At 42.4% G+C, this 20,856-nt stretch overlaps 1 protein-coding gene across 7 annotated transcripts in view; it reads right to left on the reverse strand.

Moving 5' to 3' along the window:
- The window catches only part of Sestd1 (SEC14 and spectrin domain containing 1), a 97,165-nt gene that overhangs the window by 7,414 nt on the left and 68,895 nt on the right, over positions 1-20,856 (reverse strand). For all 7 annotated transcript variants that reach the window (XM_008761893.4, XM_008761892.4, XM_063283279.1 and 4 more), the window contains 8 exons: positions 17,737-17,859; positions 11,391-11,585; positions 10,819-10,933; positions 9,331-9,490; positions 4,866-4,947; positions 4,035-4,157; positions 3,285-3,476; positions 820-941 (listed from right to left, as the gene is read on the reverse strand). In XM_008761893.4, coding sequence (XP_008760115.1) covers positions 820-941; positions 3,285-3,476; positions 4,035-4,157; positions 4,866-4,947; positions 9,331-9,490; positions 10,819-10,933; positions 11,391-11,585; positions 17,737-17,859 — 1,112 coding nt within the window. The remainder of the gene's footprint in view (positions 1-819; positions 942-3,284; positions 3,477-4,034; positions 4,158-4,865; positions 4,948-9,330; positions 9,491-10,818; positions 10,934-11,390; positions 11,586-17,736; positions 17,860-20,856) is intronic.

The following is a 20,856-nucleotide window of genomic DNA, read 5'->3' on the forward strand; positions in this document are numbered from 1 at the left end:
CAGGCATGGGAATCAAGACACAGAGAGCTTCAGTCACTGCTGGGAAGTAAGAAAAGAAGCCCAGAGCTTGGGCTCTAGCGTCTGTCCTCTGCCCCATCACACTTCTGCAAAGCAAGGGCACCTTACTTCCATGTAATGTCTTGGCTTCTCTATTGTTTGAACTACATTTCCTTTGCCTTACCTCTCAGTGACTCACTAACAAGGTCTAGATCTCTGGGCATGAACGATTGATTCTTTTCCTGCTTATTTCACATTTGAAAACAAAAGGCAGGGTGCAGACCGGGGCCTGGTAACTCTCCATATGAAAAGCCCAGGATGCCTTAGAGCCCAGCAGTAAGATGACAGGTTTGGGGATGGACAGACCTGAGACTATCCTGAGTCCAATGCCTAGAAACTGGCATGCCCTGCTCTCTGACTTAATCTGAACCTCGGGTCCTTCAGTTCCAAATCCCAAGCATTCTGGCTCCATCTGGATTAGCAACAAAGACGAAGAGTTAAAACTGCCTGACTGGTGCACCTCACTAGGTCCCAGCCCCTTTCCTGACCCTCCGCTCTGAATGAGGCCCACCATCTCAGAACTCCTTGCGATCATCACAGCTCAGGCTGGAAGCCCACGCCTCAAACTAACCTGTGATCACCCATCTACAAGTTGTTAAGATGCAAATCTAACGTCAGCAACCCCAACTGTCACGGTTGCCAACAGTGATTTGGACGTCTTTTCAGTTTGAGTTGATTTACTGTAGGAGTTGAAAATGTGGACCACAATGAAGATACTCAGGAATCTTTCTAAAGAATAGATTGATAAGAACATGCACATACCCATCCGGGTAAACGACGGGGATAGTGAGTCTATCCAGAAGTGATTTTCCAATTGCTTCAATTTCCTCAAACTGCTCCTCATCGTTCATTGCTTCAGGCTCTTCTGGGCAATCTTGCAAAATCTGTAGCAAACACAGGGCAGCACCAACCAAGAAACGTAAAGGGGAATTAGTCCTGTGCGAACTCTGTATGCTGAAGAAGGAGTTCGGCTTAGTGTCTTTATAAGCATCACTGTACAAGACTGGTAAAGAAATTATAATCACGAATGAAGCATCTCTCTAGTAAAAATATATAATCAAAAGTACAAAGACATCTACATTGATTTCTAGGAAAAAAGAAAGCAGTACTATTTGGCAAGTGAATGGAATCTGTGCTTAAGAAAGAGACAATTTATCTCTAGCTTCTTAGGCAAATGTTTACTCAACAATGAATGGGATGCTTATTTAGCAAAGCCAAGAGTGAATGTCAGACTGACTCTCTTCTGAAGGAGCTTACATACTGCAAAACTCAAAGACCCTGATGCTGAACCAATACAGAGCATGCAGCCACACCTCTGTGCAGACCAGACCAGCATCCTTCACCTGCTGTTCTCACTGTTACCATTCAGATACGGGAAACTGTCTGTCCCATCTTTAACCACCTTTTATTCTTTTGTTTTTTATTTAAAAATTCAAACTTTGATCCATCAGAGGACCCTGGTTTGATTCTCAGCACCCACGTGCAGTTCTGTACCTCCAGATCCAGAGGATCTAGCACACCAGGCATGTATACGGAGCACGTATTTGTGCATGCAGACAAAATAACCATAAAAATAACATAAATAAATCCTTAAAAGAAACACCAACATTTTATTTAAAATCTACTTATTTTTATAGACCATCTATAGAGTTCTTGATTTAAAAATATCCTCACACTTAAAAATAGTCTCCTATGATGATAGTGGCGTTAGAAACTGGAATGCTTCTCCTTCTGATGCAGGTGACTCAGGCCCTGCTCTGGCTGCACAGGCACAGACACCCTGTTCAAGCCCATGAAGCACAACATTTGAAGTCCACGCCTTTTTGTCACTGAGCCACACACTGTGTAATAAGACGAACGTGCACTGGATAACGGGCCGAAAAACAAGTCAAGCCACCTTCTAGCTTTCTTTCATCCTCATTAGGCCCTTGTTCGTCTATTGTTCCAAGCTGGGTCTCTCTCTGTGGTCAGCCTGCCCTTGAACTTCTGATCTTCCTACTTCATTTTCCAAGGGACTGAGACTACAGGTATGAACCAATAGACCCCATGTCTCAGTGAGCAGGTGAGAGAATCAGCCATGGCCACTTCTAACAGTGTGCTTCAACATGAACTGCCTCAGTCCCTGAGGTCCTGCTCACCTGCTCTGTCCAGTGATGAGACTGCGGCCTAGGCTTTCCATGTTACTGTGGATTTAAAATCCCTACATACAAATTCTCACCATAAGATCAACACAAAAAGAACTACCCAATTAAGCTTCTTCTTGAACAGGATGTTCTCAGCATCGATACTGTGAGGAAAAATGGGCTCTATCAGAAACTTGCCCAACTAACACTACTTAATTTTATTGTCAGCTTTTTTTTTTTTTTTTTGGTTCTTTTTTTTTTTTTTTTTCGGAGCTGGGGACCGAACCCAGGGCCTTGCGCTTCCTAGGTAAGCGCTCTACCACTGAGCTAAATCCCCAGCCTATTGTCAGCTTTTGTAACTAATGACATAAAGCTATAAAAAAAGAGAGAGAGAGAGAAATTCCTGAATCATGGAACAAAGGCTTTTCTGTTTGTTTTTTAGTTTCATTAGATGACTTGGCTAGCCTTTATCCTAAATTGTGCAATCACAAGGTAACTTTTCAAAACTTTCTGACAATCATTAAAAATGTAGTTGCCAAAACAGTTTCCTTTCCCGACCCAATGACAGAGCCTGACGAGGTGACAGTAGAGCACAGGCAGAGCTTGGACCTGGACTGGCTGTGTGAGAAGGAGAGGGAGGGGAAGCCAGGTTTCTTGTAGCTCTGCAATCCTCTGGCCAAGCACCCCTGAGTGGGGCAGCTCAGGAGACTCAGTACAGACACTCTTAAGACAACACACACATCCAAATGAACCTTAACAACACACGAATATGAATAGTGATAAACACACAGAGTAATCATATAATCACATTTCTCTAGTTAACATTTTAGATACTGGCAACTTTTTGTTAAGGGAATACACTAGGGCTGGAGAGGGGTCAATGGTTAGAACACTATCTACTTTCCCAAAGGCCTTGGGCTCAATTCCGAGCACCCACATGACAGTACTGTTACTGTCTGTAACTCCAGTCCCAGAGGAATGTGACAGCCTCTTCTGGCTTTCAAAGGTACTGCATAACCTGGTACACAGCCTTAAATTCATATAAACACTTATACACATAAAATTTTTAAAAAAATCAAACAAGTTTTTAAAGATCCTGCCTACCTTTTCAGCATTCGAGTGGAAGGCAATAGCCATTTCCAACCTGTGCACTCTCTCTTCAGAGGCTACCGTGAACTGCTTCCACACTCTGTTCAGTCGAGGAAGCGTGTCCCCTGAGGATCGGGAAGTACAGCGCAGAGACTGGCACAGCACAACTGTGGCCTGCAGCAGCTGTCTGCCATAGTCGTAAGTGCTCTAGGAAGGAAAAAAACCTCGGAGATGAATACACCAATTCAGACGGAGGGGAAGAGGAGGGAGGAAGGGGAGGGGAGGGTGTGGCACCGATAGACATCAATACTACACAGTCCAGTGGCCTCAGAGATCATCTAATGATGACCAAAGGAGGAGGTGACGTTAGTTACATACTTCACATCTAGTGAAGTAAAGTATAAACATGCGAACTCTGCTTTACAGAGAATACATAAACATACCCTCAATCCCAAAACAATGCTGTATTCCTATGCTAATTCTACTGAAATACTACAAGTGCTGCTTTTAATTTGCTGTTATTAACAAATATCGATCATTGATTGATTCAGTGAACTGTTAGACGGTCCACACAATAGCATAACATATAATACTAAATACTGGGCGCCCAGAGACCCTACACTTGAGTGAGTTTCTGTGCACCAGATGTGTTTTCTGAGCTGTGTAGCAGAACTGATCTCCTTAGACCTGGTAGGTAAGTCAACCATAATCCTGCAGAAAGCTAGCCACACAGTGCACTTATAAAAAAGAAGACAAGTTCTGTACCTGTGCAACATCCACAAATTTTCTGTGTTTTTCCAGTAAAACCTTTGTTTCCTGAGCATCATCACCCAATCTGATATGGGTCTTCAACAGGGCATCCAGAAGTTCACTTAGCCATTCTACTGCCTACATGAAAATACAGAATAAAACTACATTCACAATTCTCTTCTTGTATTAAAATATGATGTCTTACTTCTGTTTGATTAGTTAGTTCTTTAATTCTAACTTTGGTTTTAGCATTTATTCAATGCCATGCTCTATGAACTAATGATCTCCTTTGCTCCTCAAATTTCTGCCTCAAATGTCAAGACTGGACCTACTGAAGAAAAGTGCTCAATGTAAAACTAGCATCACGTGACCCATGGCCATGGGATCCCTGTAATACAGTTCTGCTGGGATCTCATTACAGATGCGAATTATGACTTAGAATGATAAGTTTTCTGTATACACCAAGATTAAGTACTTTTTCTGATATTAAACACAGGACTATATCAAGTTGTTTATGTAGTACTGAAAATTCTTTTATGGAGTGAAAGCAGGGTGCTTCACTAGCCTTCACTCCAGGATAGAACTAACAACTGAGCTGACAAAAAAAATGTTCCCAATCTCTAAATCAACAGAGGATTTTGCTGAGGGGCTGAGTAAATGAGACCAGTAAACGACTCAACACCAAGCTTTGTTCTCTACAGGAGAAACAAGAACTGATGTAATAAGGTGACTTCCTTAGCGTCACAGGAGTCCACTTTGTTCGTACTTCCATGAACTGAACTTTCTAACTTAATTTATGATGAAGTCAGGCTAAACCAACTTCCTGTGCGGTTAGGCAGGCCTTACCTGTGAAGCATCCTCTTCGCATTTAAACAACTGCACCATCTGAAGCATCTTCAGCCTCCGCACGTCTACCATGTCCTCACATCTAATGGACCAAACGCAAACTCAGCTCACTCTGGGTTCCATGATTGTCTGACGAGAGTGTTTAACAGAACACTAAAGTACTTAGTCCTATGCTATGAACACTGCAACTATTTTGTACTGACTTGTCAGAAGTTTATGAATATCTAATCTATTGTCTATGTTACAGCAAGACCTCAAAATACCTGGAATGATACTGAATGACAAACCCTCTTGAGGATAGCATGGATTCTGCAAAATATTGAAGCAAAGCATAAATGCAGTGGTCCACCAAATCCCAAAGAAACCTTATTAACCAAGCTTCAAAGAAAGAAGTGTAAGAGTTTAGAGAATGATGTTTCTGGGAAATTTAATTAATATATTTTATCCAATTATACTAGCTGAAACAATATTAAATCTGAATTAAAAATTTATATCTAGACTCATTAAGAAAAAAATAACCCCTATTGAAGGAATCAGAGAAAGAACTGGAAGAGCTTGAAGGGGCTCGAGACCCCATATGTACAACAATGCCAAGCAACCAGAGCTTCCAGGGACTAAGCCACTACCTAAAGACTATACATGGACTGACCCTGGACTCTGACCTCATAGGTAGCAATGAATATCCTAGTAAGAGTACCAGTGGAAGGGGAAGCCCTGGGTCCTGCTAAGACTGAACCCCCAGTGAACTAGTCTATGGGGGGAGGGCGGCAATGGGGGGAGGGTTGGGAGGGGAACACCCATAAGGAAGGGGAGGGGGGAGGGGGATGTTTGCCCGGAAACCGGGAAAGGGAATAACACTCGAAATGTATATAAGAAATACTCAAGTTAATAAAAAAAAAAAAAAAAAGAAATACTCAAGTTAATAAAAAAAAAAAAAAAAGCATTCGGATGACACATGTAAACAGTAAAAAAAAAAAAAAAAAAAAAAAAAAAAAGAAAAAAATAACCCTCAGATCTTCTGAGTTAAGAGTGCAGAGCACTGTCTGCTCCCTCTGTGGTCGGCATGGGTAACGTACAGTAAGGAAGATCTGACCCATTTCCTTCATTCCCACACAGTTCCACAGGAAAGCAGGAAGGGCACTCATGTAAAGCCCTACATATTAGAAAAAAAAATAATTCAACAGGTCCCAGGCTCTACAGTCAGTGTTCCTGAAGAAAGTCTAATGATAACCCGGAACTAGCTTGCAACAGGCTACTTTTTAGGTGAAGACTTTCTCAGTCAGCCTAATGTTACAATACAGCTTGTAAAGGAAAGTCTGTGAGTGACAGAAGGGAAATAATGATAGTTGTTTCCAAAGTATAAAACAAAATATCTAAGACATCTTCATAGTAAAGATGGTTTGCACATATAAGCGCACACATACTTTGTGTCATTAGGAAAATAAGACAGTTAGCTCACATGTAAACTGTATATCATCAAAGCACACAAAAGTCAGTTTGGAAGATGTTCCTGGCGAATGAACTTTAGACAGGTAAAAATGTTAATGATACAGATCCAGCACTTTGTGGGGTGGAGGAAACAAGTAACTCACTTGCCTAGCATAGCATCTACTGGACAAGAAACAAGAAGATAAGGAAGTCCTGGGTGCATGAAAAACAACATATTTGAGAAACAAAGCAAGTGTAATCCTGTGTAAGTTACAGATGCTAAGACTGCAGAGCTGAAGGCGGCCTCCCATGTGATCCTAAGGACCCAGCTTCATCTCAGAAGACCGGCCAGAGTAATTCCATCCGGCACATATGTCTGACAAGAGTAGTACACAGTCAGCCATCACCAGCCAGCTTCCCTGTCACTGGAAGTCGTGGCTCCACCCCACGGAAGACATGACGAACACTGGCACGAGACCCTGGAGGCCCTGCAGCTGTCCTTTGGTTGGAGCAGAAGGCTGGTAAGGAATATCACTTTAAGATGGGAATGGCGTACATGAGCACCGGCATCAAGGACAGTTTACACCATGAGGCTAGAGAAGAATCACAAAAGCTCAGGCAGGGCTGATAAAGTACAAGGCGCTCCAATTAAAGCAACGGGGGCAACTGGGAGAACATCTGTGAGTCAACAGCCTTTCAAGGACATCGCTGTGGCCTGCAGGCCGTGCACAGCTCAGGGCTCATCAGGGAAGGGATCTGCCCCTGGAAGTGTGAATGAGGCTCTACAGAAACAAGTAAAGCTCGAGGAGGAGGAGGAAGAGGAGGAGGAGGAGGAGGAGGAGGAGGAGGAGGAGGAGGAGGAGGAGGAGGAGGAGGAGGAGGAAGAGGAAGAGGAGGAGGAGGAGGAAGAGGAGGAGGAGGAAGAGGAGGAGGAGGAGGAAGAAGAGGAGGAAGAGGAGGAAGAGGAGGAGGAGGAAACTGAAGGAGCAGCTCCAGTACAGGAATCTAGGAATCTGTACAAGATCCTCCAGAAAACAAAATTGAAAAGACTTAAAACCATCAACACCAAGATCAAAAGGTCTGGCTGTGTTCTTATAATGCGAAGTGAGAACTTTCCTCAATGTTTGGTAAATGTTGTCCAGGCCCCACTGCCAAGAGGGTGCTGCCTAGATGCCTGTTTGGTTTTCGAGGACGGAAATACACTTTCACTTGGCTTTACACATGCATGGAATGTAAGGACAGGACATAGCAGTAGTGGTGGTCAGACCTGGAAATGGTGCAGAGACAAAAATAAAGATATGAAAAAGCCTCGGTATTCTAATAACAGAAACGACGAGAGGCCAGGCTTCTGACTCTTGTCGGTGAGCAGATTACTCTCATCTGCAGCAGCCTGAAGAGCAGCAAGGCCCAAGGCAGAAAACAACGAACCTGGGGCATCTGACTGGGATTAGAGAACAGAAGATAAATTCTAAATTTGGTAGCCAACAGCAACTTGACAGGAAACTAGGAAACAGAGCAAAGTTTCAGGGTGGGGGTATTGATCTAGACAGAGTTGGTTTGAGGGGAATGTGGCACATCCAACTGGAGGTGCTCTGGTGGTATCCTGAGTCAGAGAGCCTTGGTAACTAGCAAGCCCTGAGTATGCAGGGCACAGTCAGAGACAACACCCAGAGAGGAGAGTGAGGCCCATGAGCCCTGGAAATCACAACTTTAGCAACAGAAAGAGAAAGCAAAACGGATGTAGCCAAGAGGGTGCTTTGAAATAAGACACAGATGTCACTGATTTTCAGAAAGACAGCAACAACTGTGGCCATTGCCATTTAGAATTAAGCAAGTCTATTCCCTGATTTTTCCAAGACCGAGCATTTATTAGATACAGAGACTAGAAGTTACTGACACTAGAACAAGAAACAGACAGAAACCGTGAGGGCAGAAAGGAAAATAAAGAGGACAGAAAATAATGCAGAGAAGTAAAGCACAGGTTAGGCCTGCACATGACTGAGCTGTGAGGACGAGCAGTGCCATCGGAAGGCAGTGGGCCGAGAGCAAGCCACCCTCCCACGCCAGTTCTGTGTACACACTTATTATACTCTCTATTGGAGACCTAAGCACTCACAGGAGGAGCCAGAACCAGGGTGGAGGAGAAACATGGCTGGAGTGAAAAGGCAGGATGGTGTCAGAGAAGCTGGAGCACAAACACAGACTCACATTAGAAGCTGATGGGAGGGACGCTGCAGGAGGGCAGGGTGCAAAGGGATCCCCTGCCCTGTGACTCTGTAAAATTTCCCGTGACTTAAGTAGGCAGGTGTGCAATATTCCATAAACCATGCCAGATCAGCTACCTGTGCCTATTCCTCCCTCTGTGATTTTAATCTTTACTTTCGAACACTTCTAGGCCACTGTTATAGACTGAGTCTCTAGGGCAGTGGTTCTCATCATCTTCATGCTGCGACCCTGTAATACAGTTCCTCATGTTGTCGAGACCCCTAACCTTAAATTACTTAGTTGTTACTTCCTAAGTATAATTTTGCTACTGCTATGTATCTGATATGTGACCCCCAAAGGGGTGCTGACCCACAGGATGGGAACAGCTACTCTAAAGCCTTAAATTCCTGTTAGTCCATCAAGGGAAACAAAATCGGCGTCAGCCCACTGTCTAATCCTACAACCAACATAATAATGGATATATGGCATAAGAAAATGAGATACAGAAACAACCAGGTAAGACCTAACAGAACTCTAAAATAACAGAAAACAGAAAAAAGCACATGTCTCCAAGAAAGTCTGTTAAAGCAGATATGAGTACCTGAGAATGACTAAAAGCTTTACAATCAAGTAAACGGGGAAAGATGTCTCTTCATCTAATGAATTAGCATTAGTTGTCAGAACAATTATGTAGAAATTATCACACTCACCTCAAACCTACTATATAGCATATAACAGGTAAGACAATTGAATTTGCAAAATACAGAGTACTGAACTTTTATCTTAGTGTCATGCTATCCTGATAAACTTTAACATAACATTTCGACTTTGCCTTTGTTTCCTAAGTTGCATATCTTCCATCACTCCTTGTATGTGGTCCACGTTTTCTTTATTCTCAATTGTTACATCCTTTCCATAGGCCCAGGAAGCCTGATTGGAGATCTGATCCAGGAGACCTTGACCTTTTTCTCGTAAGCCTTGCAATCCCACATCTAAAACAAACAAGGCTGGGTTGAGTCTCTTAACAAGGGTGTTTCCCCTCCCCGCGACAGCTAGACATGGGTTCTAAATGTAGACTTAGACAGTGGCACGCCAGGAGGCAGCCCTTTGACTATCTCAAGCAACAGAACCTTTAAATGGGGCTTAAAGGGGAACTCTTTTCTACTTTTCGACTTTGCTAAATTCTTCCTAAATGGTATCATCAAAGCACAAATCTGCATATATGACTATTTTAAAAACTAAAAGTATGAGAATCCCTATTTCAACAAATATGACTTTCTATTTTTTCCCTTTAGCTTTTGTGTTCCATGTTTTAGGGAACCAGCACACATATTTTGTTTAAAAACGTGTAATATTGTAAGACTACAAAAATCACTCACAATGTATGATCCAAGTAAAAGGATGAATGCTATATATAAGGCAGTCGCTGGGCTCACACGCCATGGAAAACACTATTCAAGATGCAGAGACTCCAAGTTAGACATGTGCACAGGAGTTCTGTTTTGAAGGGAAGTGTGGCTCAAGAAAACTTCTGAACTTCTGATACTTTAAAAGCACACTTGACATATGAAATATTAAATAGTATTATACATATCATCCATTAACAAAGGCTGTAAGCAAGTAAAACGTCAATACAAAAGTGCTTTCTAATCGGTTTCCCTGAAGTTGTTTTCGTAATGAATTTATTTGGTTCAATCGTGTGTCCTCCCTTCTACTCTCTCGCCCCAGCATTCGGCACCTTGTCCGCTCACCCCTTCTGTGAACGCCCTTCTCAGTCTGACTTCCAGCTATGAAGTTCAATGTCCTACTGCACGCACATGGAAGGAAAGGGGCCTGACGGCACGGGTCAGAGCTGGGTTAACAGAACTGGACACGCTTTCCCTTGGGGATTATTCTCAGTGCAGAGACACAGTACACAAAATCAAACCAACTCTTTTTTTTTCCTCATGGTTAGAATATAGCAACACACATAACAAAATCCGAGTAAAACACAGTTTGGGGCATGCAGGGTTTGCCATGGAGCACTGCAAAGTCATTACAGCTTCTGCATGCACTGTACACAGCTGTCCCTGGGGTATGCACAACACAGCACCTGTAGCCTGACTGAGTGACAGAGGGCAAAGGCCCAAGGTTGGACTGAGCAACCACAATGGGAAATAAGTGAGCACAAATTATAACCCTTCACGGGAATAAAACCTTTCGATATTATGTTTCTGTGTTCACTGCAAAGGACAATTAGTTCAGTATATAAATTGTCTAACCATGGTAATATTTTTTAACAAAGAACTCTTTGGTTTCAGCATTTTTAAAATCTGCTTACCAACACTTTTCAGCTTCTCTTCAAGCAGTTTTAAAGTTTGCTGAATCGATGCTCCATCAGCTGGTGCTACGTCTACGCACAACATCCCTAATAAGCCGTCCAACTGCTGAGACAACTAAAGCCGAGGGACAAAGAGACAACCCTGATGTAACCAGCATCTTAAGTCTTCAGTGATTAATGAGGTCATCACAAATACACTGGGAAAGACTATGCAGTTAAAAGATAAGGACGAGTAATCAGAAAGCATGTTATCTAGAAGATGGGACACATGGACGCATGCACCAGGAAGGTCAGCAGAGGGCAGGAAGTTACTGATGGCTCCATTTCTGTCTATGTTACAAACACATACGATTGAAAAGCCATCAAAGTGAACTACTAGCTTAGAATGCTCTAGTTCAACAGGTTCAGTCACATGCAGAATGACAAAATAACTTAAAGAAATTCATTTTATTACCTGCACCAGAAAATTACTGTCCCAGAAAAGTCACCATGGGGCATGCAAACCTACAAAAGTTTGTACAGATTGTTCGGGTCATTTGGACACAGGGAAGGGAACTGGAGCAGGAACTCACATCTTGGGCCACACCATGAAACTCCAAAGCTGCCTGCAGGAGGTTCTGCCTAAATTCTAGCTGGCTGGCCTGCCGGTAGCAGACGTCGCTGAGCTGCTGCTGCAGGGACTTCAACTCCACAAGGTCTTCCTCATCTCCGGCATTCAGGAGCGCTGCGATCTGTTGGTTGAGCTCCACGTACACTGCAAACCACTCCTGTAACAGGGGCGGCACAGAGCAAACCAAAGGTCAGACTTACTCCTGGGGCACTATTTATAATTTCTCAGGAAGAGAAACAGAAATGTTTGCAAATTAGAATTATTTAAATAAAGGATAAGTCCCCCCATCATCAAATCCTTCCAGACCCGCCCAAAACCAGTCTCTCCTGGGCCTGCTAAATGGCTCCTTCTTCCCTGCTCTATGGGAAGCCAGTTTACACTTAAAAAACACAGGGGCTCCTGAGGTTTTCCCAAAGCAACTACAGTTCTTATCGAGAACATTCCACAAGGCCTAGCTGAGTGCAAAGGTAGGCCCATTCCTCATCATTACCTCCAGACTTCCTGTCTACTCCCCCAAAACCTCACCACTGCCTCGGAGCATGCTGCGGAATTTGAATTTCACCCCACCAGGTCCCCATCCACAGAGGGGTGTTGCAAAGGCGTGGCTTTCTCTTCGCAACGTTTCCACCTTATAGACATCTACCAACACCAACCAACTCCTGAATTTGTCTCTTTGACTCCCTGATTCCCTTCTGAACTGTTAGTCTCACTTTTTCTCACTGGCCTCTTAGGCACCACAAAGGCTCACTGCCTGCTACTATACTGCTCCCTAAACCTCGATTTCATGAATCCCCTTCTCTAACCTCCCAGGGCTGATCCCAAGTGTCCTCCTTCAGCGTCCACCTACCCATGTCTATAGATTTGCTGTCCAGAACTTGGCAGCCTCCTCTCCTTTCCTCTGTCCGAGGTCACACTCACACCACTTCCATGTGGACCCATGCCATGCTTCCTTCTACGCATGTGCTCACCCCGACTAGAACTAGGCCTCCCCGCCTACTGCGGCTATGCCAGCTCACGAGGCTATGACGCTATAGCCATGTGCTATACACTGATGGTCAGCAGCAGAATGTTCAGTGTTTGCCCCCTGCACAAGGTTGGGGAGTGAATGGCAGGACAGACCTTTATGACATTCCTATGCATGTATATATCCCACTTTGTGACTTGATCATATCAAAGAACTCAGAGTTTTATTACTTTTTTTAAAGGTGGCATACACAATATTAGGCCTTATCCTGCAATGTCTTTTACAAAGAAAAATTATTTTTATTTCTTCTCTCCTCTTTTTCCACACACCCCGGCACTGTGCCTGTGCTCCCCCAGCACATACACACACCCTTCCCTTTAGTTTTTCTCTTACTTCCTACTTGATTTTTAATTTCTCCTAAAAAGTTTCTCCTAATTTTGTACTACCACTCTTCTGAAAGCAAGCATGTCCCGCTCACTAGGAACTTTCTGCGGCCTTGCTCCTCCACCAACACGCGTCGCTGGCTCTACCCATGAACTCAACATCTCATCACAGCCTGCTGCCTCCCTCCTTTAGTAGGCTCGAGCCTTTCGTTTTTACTACCTCCAGCCCTAACTCCACACAAGTCTATGCTCAAAAGTGCTTCAGCTTTAGTTTCTTTCTACAGGTTGAAAGGCACGGTACAGTCCCCCTGCAGTCCCTCTTGCCCTCAACACCCGGCCTCTGTCTACACCTTGCTCCCCTGGTCCCTGGCAACACCAACATGCTGCCCCCATCATGCTTCTGCACCAAGTGTCTATGCTTCTATCTCAAGTGTCTCCTGAGCTTGAATTCCTCCCTCATCACATTTCAAGGTTCAGGGACTAAGTGCCATCTCCTCAGAGAGGCCTTGCCTCAACACCACACCTCTCCATTACTCTCTTCTCCCCATCTCTCCTGACTTATTGTAAATTCTATCTGGTAAGACTTTGCTACAACTCAAGAATTCAGAACAATGCACTCGACTAATGTACACTGAATAAATATACAAAATGTAATGGACATTGCAGACTTGGTATTAAATTAGGTAGGTAATAAGATGGTTTTTGGCAAAGTCTGAAAGATTTTAGGTTAGTATGACTAAGAACACAGTATTAATACACACGAGAAGCCATACAACAAAGACCTACATGCTTAGACTGCCAAAAATGTGGAGCTCAAGGTACTCCTCCATTAATGATGGTGGTAAACATTATCTTACTATTTTATTGGTTATGTTAGAAACATAATTAGTTTTTAAGGAATTTTTAAAAATACAAAGTTATCATAATGAGTGATGGAGAGTGGATGTCAGCATCTTATTTTACACTGCGTGTGTCTTGTGTGCACGTCGGGGAGTGCTATTGGAGCCTGGGGGCGGGGTGGAGGACACCCTTCAGGAGCGCCCTCTCCTTCCACCACATGAGTGCAGAGGACACACTGGGCTCACCACGCTTGGCAGCAGCACCTTCTTCCCGCCCCAGAACGGCTGTTTTAATGGGAAAGAATCATGGAGAAAATTGATGTCATGTTCTCAAATAGAATGTGATTTCCCTGTCATATTTATAGCACTTAGAAATTTACTTAGTATTCTGAAGAAATGTGTCTACTTCCTGAAGAAGAAGTTGCAATGACTCTAAGCAAAGCAATAAACTAAGGGGCTAGCCTTCTAGAAAAACATTCTCACTGAGACCTTCAAGCTTCACTTCACTTGGTGCTTGTCAGAAGGTTTAAACTCTTTGGTGGGGCCCCAGGGTATACAAGGTCTTGTAACCTCACCAAGGATGTAAATATAACACAAGGACTGACTGATGTGTTTCAAAAATCAATACTTTGATTAGAGATACAGATTTACTGATTTACACAACTGAGGTTGCCCTAAAGACATATCAGCCTGTCTAGGATGAGTCATGGAGGACCTGATTTGTCTATAACATGTACTGGAAATTAATTAAAGTGTTTATTCCTACAAAAGAGAGGGATGTACAGTATATGTGCCCTCAGATGAGCAGATTGCCTTTCATTCACCCTGATCTATCCAGCTTGTACATCTATTGTATGGAAAATGATTTAGTATAATGAAATAAAATGCAGAAGATTTGGGGCTTAAATGAAGATTTGGTCAACGAGCTTGAGTGTCTTATTTGCAGCACTAAGACAGTCAGCCAATGAGCTTGAGTGTCTTATTTGCAGCACTAAGACAGTCAGGCATGAGCTGCCAGTGTGTGTGCAGTGGGGGACTGTTGGGATGTTGAGCATCCACAATAGCTGTACCAGGAGCAAGCAGCCTAATGCGGATGAAAGCAGCACTGCCAGGTCAGGCTACCTCGGTGATTCCCACACAGGATGTGTCAAGAAGAAGCGTGTCCTGATTTGCTAAGTACACCCTACTGCTGGTTCCTATTAGACGGCACACACCAGGACACGTGGCCTCTGTGGCCAGGACACCGACGGATTGCTAGAAAGGCTTCACAGACTACACTCCACACTCTTACCACAGCTTTCCTGCTTCCTTCGCCTCTTCCAACCTACCAAAGACTTTTGCTGAATTAATTCTTTTTAAATTTTTTTTAATGTCTTGAGAGAAGGAGTTTTCCAATTTGTAATTCTCCTACCTTAAAGTTCTGAGATTACGGAACTGAGATTGCAAGGCCACACCCAGATTCAACTAAAACACTTTAAAATTTGTTATCAGATTCTATAACCACTGCCATGCTGCTTACCACCTGCTCTGTTGTACTAAAAAGCGGAATGAATTTCTAAATCATAATCCCTTGCAAAGAACCGCACATTAGTATGAGTTTCATTCCCCTTCACATTAATCCTCAACAGCCACACATATTGAGTTCTTAGTTTTAATTCTCCATTATGTTTATGTGAAACTTGAAATTTGATGCTTGACATTGTAATTTAATGCAATCGGTATACTACACATGTCCAAATTCTTTGTTAGCTATCAATACGAAATTTGTCATTACTTCCCAAGACCTGAAAAATACCAATAAATGCTTTCAACAGTTGGACCTTATTCACAAGGAAAAAATAAGAGTTTTAATTTTGTTACTGGGATTTTGGTTGGTCGGTTGGTTGGCTGGTTGACTTAAACACAGAGTCTCACTATATAGTCCTGGATAGTCTAGAACTGGCTATGTTGACCAGATTAGCCTCAAAGTTAATTTCTATAGGTGTGTGCTGTACCACACTCAGTTAAGGAAGTCTTGAATAAAATACTAAATATTAGAAGCGTAAATATTAGAAGCTAGCACATTTATCAACCAAGCTTTTTACAGGTCAACAGTGCAGCGCCACCTATTGGTAAAATAGTGCAACCCTCTTTTTAAACCTTAAAAGGGAGAATTTCAAATTTAACAAAAGTACAAGAGACAAAATAATAAAAGTCCATATCCACCATGCTTTAGCTGTTTCCAACCTGTGGCTGACTCCATTTAACGCAGACTCCCTCCCAGTTTTTCCACACTTCCAACTACACAGCGAATCCGAACAGCACACGTGACTACGCAGTCTCCCAGGAGCCACAGCGCTTCCCCGAGGACGATGAGTAAACATGTTAAATTGTCTCTGCACGTCCACAAGTACCAACAGCGTAACAATTAAGATATAAACAAAAACATGCTGTCTCTTAAGTTTGTTCATTAAATTGAGTGATTTCTCTAAGAACAAACACAGAAAGGACCACTTGGGGCACAGACATCCACTGGATTCCAGTAAAGTATGTATAGTCTGTCAGCAGCGTCTGCATCTAGGAAACACTGAGGTGGCATCTGAAGAGCCTCCATCTAGACATCCCACAGCTGGTGGTCCTCTCCAGTTAAAAGTTCTGCATACATTAGCACACCAAAGTAAGCTGAAGCACAGGGATCCCATAAGCACACTGCTTCTTTAAGTAATTTAATGACTTTGTCTTTGTGTGTAACCTGCACCTTCATCCACACTTCATGAAAGCACAATGTGCTTTCAATCCGATGTGAATTTATACATGGTACGTGTATATATTACCCATTTTCTACCTACAAGTGCTTTTCTTGGTTTCCTTTTTAAAATAACAAAACACAAATGTCTTCAGATCCTCACGTCACAAACCCTCACTGAAAGTCTTACATAATTAAGTTCTCTCATAAAGTCAGGAATGCTCTATGCCACATACTGATTTCAAGAACTAAGGAAGCGTACAAATCATAGAATCCAGTTATTCTATAATGCACTCCAGAATAATCCACGCAGTTCCTACAAACCAAACACTACCAAAAATTAAAACAAAATCAGAAACAAACTAATTAGTACCATGTCATGTGAAAAGAAGCAAGAGAATTAAAAAGATTATAACCCCAGGAATAGGGCTTATAAGTTAAATACAACTTTGTTTAACCATAAAAGAGAGATCCATGGTGGAAACTCTGAAATGCATTAAAACATATATACTTTCAATTATAGGACTTCCCTTTTAAGTTTCTTATGAGTTCAACATTATTATTACTGACCAGTTTTTGAAGATATTCTAAAAAGATGTAAATGAACAGATTTAATGTTAACTTTTCCAATTTTGTATTCAGTCTATTTAAAATCAATGTAAATGACATGACCTGAGAAAGCTGAGGGTTCTCCTCACAAACTGGGCGTGACTTTCACATTGAGGCCAGGCTGACTGCCCCATAGCAGAACCCAAATACTACTAAACTCCTCCACTTGCAAAGTTTTACATTTTAAATTCTTCTCAGCCATTATTCTCTACAACCAGTTTAGGGATTAATTTACTGCCCAATGTATATCTGATTTCCTGTTTTTAACAATGGCTGTGGTGTGACTCCCAGAATATAATTCTATTGTATATTCCCAGTAGAGCAGCGAAGGCCCCTCTCTCTGAGAACTACAGAGTGCCACTTGGAAAAGGAAAGGAAACAGGGGGAAAATAGGATGGGATGGGAGTGGTAATAACTGTGGGTTTTAAAGGAGAAGTGAATATGATTAGAGTATTTGATATACAACTATAAAAATTTCACAATGAAACCCATTAAAACCAGAAGTTTCCACCACCTCAGGAATTACTGGTAAAGGTTCTATAATTTTAAGTCACTTTTTCCCTGACACTGTAAACATCCTCCAAATTGTGCTTCTTTGACAAACTGTATGGGAATCAGGCCCAAACTAGCCCTGATTATGAACTGGCCACCAAGGTGTACTTTCAGACCTCTAAGCACCCAACATACGCACTCCTCGCCCTCTATCAACACTGGAAGCCACCCAGAGTGCACTGCTCAGTCCCACCCATGGCAGAGCATGCTGGACTCGCAGAGGGAAAGCTCCTCACACTGTGCTGGCTCTCGATCTCCTCATGCTTCTGTTGCAGGGCCTGGGATGCCCTGATGGAGTCACCAATGCCCCACTGTGCTCTCAGTTGCTCAGACCCAGGCCCTTCAAGCCAGTTCACAACCTACAAAGGAAAAGAGAAGATGAAAACAACCAAAAGCTTTCCAAGTCTTCATTCTCATCAGGTTCTTGTGCCCAAATCCCTGAATTCTTCAAATGTCTATAACTTAAGTTACTTCAATTCTATTTAAATATCTATTAAATATTTAAAAAAAATCACTCGCAGGAAATGTCTCATTTGGAATAACGTATTTATGCTGGGATATCACTACCAGAACTCTGAATTTGAAAACATGAACACTGTATCTAATACTCAGCTTTCAGCTATCTGACTATGCCAGACTGAGGTAACAAACAAATCAAAAACCAACAGAACAAAACACTGGGATGCTTCTATTAAGAGGGTTAAATTTTACAAATAAGAGATCCAAAACTACATGATGCAGAGTTGGGGAAGACATAAGAAATGGCATTGGTCAAAGGCTTTAACTAACATGTCAGAAAATTGAGTTTCAGCGACTAAGTAACTTGTCCAAGGTAACAACATACTATTGAAAAACTAGGACCAAAGGACACATGTAATGATTCAGTGGAATGTTCTTTCCAAAGCCCTAAAAACAGTTAAGTAACAAAGTTAAAATAATACCTTCTTGCTTTCGTAACAAACTGCAGAATAAGACTACTTTAATATGTTCTAGGTGTCTTCCTAGGATAAATTAAGCATCTAGACTTCTTATGAGAAACCCTGCAAACTCTGCTCAAGTAATTAGGGGGCTGTAGTTTGCCAGGATGACAGGGCACAGTCCTCATGTGCGGTGTCACAGAGGCAGGTGTAAGGAGGCAAGAACCATCTGGGGTAAATACGAGTCATTCTAGCATCAAACGTCCGTGCTCCACCGTGAACCACTGAACTGAAAGATGCCCCGAGTGGTATTCCACCAGACATGAACAGTTCAGACCTGACCCTGGGTGGATCTGAAGCGACAATACCAAGTAACGCTGGTTACATTCTAGCCTTTATCAGGTGCTGGGGGAACAGAGTAATGGTCATGCAGGAGGTTCTGCTAACTCCTCCTGCACACTCACTGTTAAGGGATTCTAATGAAGCAGAGCAGGAACAGTAGCACCAAGCCTCCCGTTACTAAGTTACAACAGAGATTCCAAGACCAGATACACAGTGACTTAAACTAACTTAGGACAGTTCTCAAAAGTGGGTGCAGATGCCACCGTCACTTGCTGGGAAGGCCTCATGGTGAAGAGCAATCTGTTCTCACAGGGCATTTCTGCTAAGAAGGATCGACACACATTCAGTTCTAAATGTTTACGCACGTTTTTAATAATTATATAAACACACAACATAAGGAAATCATGTGTATTTCCTTTGGTTAATTTTCAAAGCAGTTTCCCTGCATCATTCTAGATGTATTTGCTTCAGTCAGCTCCTAAGATCCAAGTGATTTCTATCCTGTGATTTTCACTTGGCACTACTGTAGTAATTTGCCATGTGCAAACTACTATGATTTTTAATAAATTTACAAACCTCATTTTAAAGAGGCCACCCCTTTGCCTGCCTCTCCCCAACTGTCCAATCAATCAACCCATTCCCCCTAAGATATACAGTTATTGCACCTATGTTCAAACTCTGTTGTTCCATGGGTACATGATTATATAAAAAAATACACAGCAGCCATGTATAGTATTTTCTCTAATTCTGTTTTACTTCCTTGGAAATAGATCCACTGAACCTCTCTTGTCCAATGATGAAAATGCTAATGACTAGTGCATACATTATAAATCAGTCCTGCAAAATACTTGCTTCTATCCAAAACAACTAATAATAAGTTTTAACTGTATTTTTCAATAACCTTTGCAAGGTACACAAACTATTGTTATGGAAATACTCCTGACAACTAGAAAAGAAATCTCTCCATACAGTTATTAGCAGTTCTGAATACATTGCAAATGTCTGTTTATCACATATGAGGTCCTCTGCGATTTCTTTTTGTCTTTTTATCTTGTATTCTACTGCCTTAATATTATCATGCAAAGCTCGAATATAAAATAATATTACGGCTGACAACTGGAATAACTGTGTAGGGCTTCCTTTTGACTGAACTCTTGTCAAGTTCGTCATGTGCACTATTGGCAGGAACTCTTCAAAGTAACAGAAGTCTGGTCCTCAATACCTTCAGTCTCTCATCCGAGCATCTCTATGGGAGCAGGGCTCTAGGACCTGCTTTACTTCACCAGACAGTGCCACTTTCACAGAGGAGGCATGAGCAGCCGTCAGTCGAAATTGCGGCTCTGCTCCCAAGAGTAACCTGAAGAGAGTGTGCAGGCTGCTTTTGGGACATCCAGTCAGTGTACATAAGACACCATCACTGTCCCATATTTTAGCATTGGATACAACAGTTAAGACAGATACTTTCTTATGAAACATACAAACCCTTTGGGAAAATACAGATGAGACACAAACTATAAATCCTCACAGGACAGAGGAGCTCAACTGCAGGGAGGTTGGGGAAGCACAGAGCCCAAGACTCACAAACACAATCTACCATGACAAGTCTTACACGGCAACTGGCATATTCTGACAGAAGCCCCGTGCACCATATTTAAGATGAAGACAGAACTCAGAATCACACTGGGTGCTGCTTGCTGTTAACTTGTCCTCATGGGTTATTATGCTGCCCTACTTCTCTTCAAACTCCTGCCTTTCTTTACCTTCTACACAGCAAGAAAGTCGTCACCAGACACCTCCTGACTTGAGTTTCCTGACCTGTAGACTGTACAAAGCAAAGCTCTGTCTGCATCATTAGTCAGTCTGCTGCATTAGTACAATAACACAAAAGTGAGCTAAAGTATAGACCTGTAGAGGAGCCATGAACCTAAACATGAACTTCATCCAAAGGACGGACATCTCACAGACACAGAAAGGCAGTCACATGAGCATCAGTACACAAAGCTTTAATGCACACAGAAACTGATTTTCCTCAGTATGGAACGCAAGTGTTGATGCAGTAACTGTATGATTTCTAATAAAATTATTCAAATTGAGGTC

This window comes from Rattus norvegicus, chromosome 3, assembly GCF_036323735.1.
Source record: "Rattus norvegicus strain BN/NHsdMcwi chromosome 3, GRCr8, whole genome shotgun sequence".
Lineage (NCBI taxonomy): Eukaryota > Metazoa > Chordata > Mammalia > Rodentia > Muridae > Rattus > Rattus norvegicus.